Genomic DNA, 1,798 nt, shown 5'->3' on the forward strand with positions numbered 1-1,798 from the left:
GCCTCCGAGCAACCATCTCCCCTAACTCGAGGTCACCATGCAACTTACTGGCCCCAGAAGTGCACCCCATGCACAAGCATTAGGCTCCATGGGCATTGTGTTCAATAACTCGTAAGCTGCATTTAGCCGTCCTGACCGACTAAGGAGGTCGACCATGATTGAAAAATGATCAGGGGAGGGACTATGGAGTATTCATTTTCATCATCTCAAGAATTGCAAACCTCTCTTCTACGAGTGCAGCACGGCTACAAAGCAGTTAAAATAACCGTGAAGGTCACCTCATCAGGATTAATTCCTTCCTGGAGCATCCTAGTGAAGAGGTTCACTGCCAAAACCCCACATCCATGCATCGATAGCCTGTATCATGGAACAGAAATGATGTCTTTGAGCAATATTTTGAACAATTCTGTAGCTCTCTCAATGTTCCCACATTTTGCATTCATGTCTATTAGAGCTGCAACAACATGAGCTGTCTTGAGAGCAATTGAACTCTCGCTAAATAAGAATCGACCCCACTTGGCTAACTTCCCACAACCTACTTGGGAACAAGCCGACATCAGGCCAACCAACGTGAACTCATCAGGCTTGATATTCTTTGACACCATCTCAACAAAAACCTTCACAGCTTCATTCGGAAGACCATTTTGTGCATATCCCGATATCATCGACGACCAAACGAACATATCCTTCACAGGCGCTTGCTCAAACAGAGCCCTTGCCGATGCCATATCACCAGCCTTTGCATACCCATCAATCACGCAGTGAAAGAAACCACATTCCTTCAGGCATTTCCTCAAAAGTTCCCTAGCACTCTTCATGTCACCCGCTCTGGCAAGCCCAGTGATCATCGCATTCCACGACTTCACATTTCTCAGAGGCATTTCCCGAAAAAGTCTCTCGCCTCGCCCAAATCCCAGCGCCGACGTAACCGACAACCATCGCCGTCCAAGAAACCACACACGCTGGGGCATAGCATCAAACACCTTCCGCGCGCACTCTATCTGGCCGCACTTGCCGTACAAATCAACCAAGCTCGTGCCCACGAACACATCCTCGTCGAGACCGCTCTTCACGACACCCCCATGAACTCCCCTCCCTTCCCGCACCCTCGACTGGCCGGCGCAAGATTTCAAGACCAACGGGTACGTGAACTTGCCGGGCGGGGCGCCGGCCCTCCTCATGCGGGCGAAGACCGAGAGGGTGTCGACCCCAGGAGGCCCCTCTGGCAAAGTACGCTTTGAGGAGGGAGTTCCAGAGGACGGGGATTGGGCGGGAGGACGCAGCGAAGAAGCGGGAGCAGTAGAGAGGGAGGCGAGGGAGTAGGCGAGGCAGATGAAGTGGGAGGCGACGAACTGGTCCTGCTCCAGCCCTTTGGCGATGATCTGGGCGTGCAGCTGGTGGAGGTGGGCGGCGTTCTTGCAGGATCTGAGGAGGGTGACGATGGAGGGCAGCTTGTCGGAGACGGGGACGCGGGTCAGTGAAGAATGGAGAGGCATGAGAATTGAGAAGGCATTGCGGTTTGCGGTTTGCGGTTTACAAAGCAATTTCTCGGAGGTTTTAGGCTTTCCCCCGAATAATATTGAATTCGAACGAGGGATAAGTTCTAAAACTTAAAAGGTTATTATCATCCAAAAAAATTCTTCAATTTCATACACTTACAAGAGCTCTATTCCAAAATAATTTTTGATAATAAGTAACTTAAAACTGAAATATCTATGATAAATCATCATCCATTAGTTGACGATTTACTAATTTAGAGTCTTTCATTATGAGTTTGTAGTTTTTCGTTATGTTAATC

At 49.3% G+C, this 1,798-nt stretch overlaps 1 protein-coding gene across 1 annotated transcript; it reads right to left on the reverse strand.

The window, feature by feature from the left end:
* Positions 1 to 362: 362 nt before the first annotated feature.
* On the reverse strand, positions 363 to 1,496 carry LOC104447327 (putative pentatricopeptide repeat-containing protein At5g37570). Its single transcript, XM_039300079.1, has one exon. It carries the CDS (start codon positions 1,494 to 1,496, stop codon positions 363 to 365), a length of 1,134 nt encoding a protein of 377 aa, XP_039156013.1.
* Positions 1,497 to 1,798: the final 302 nt, after the last annotated feature.

Source organism: Eucalyptus grandis, chromosome 1 (assembly GCF_016545825.1).
Source record: "Eucalyptus grandis isolate ANBG69807.140 chromosome 1, ASM1654582v1, whole genome shotgun sequence".
NCBI lineage: Eukaryota > Viridiplantae > Streptophyta > Magnoliopsida > Myrtales > Myrtaceae > Eucalyptus > Eucalyptus grandis.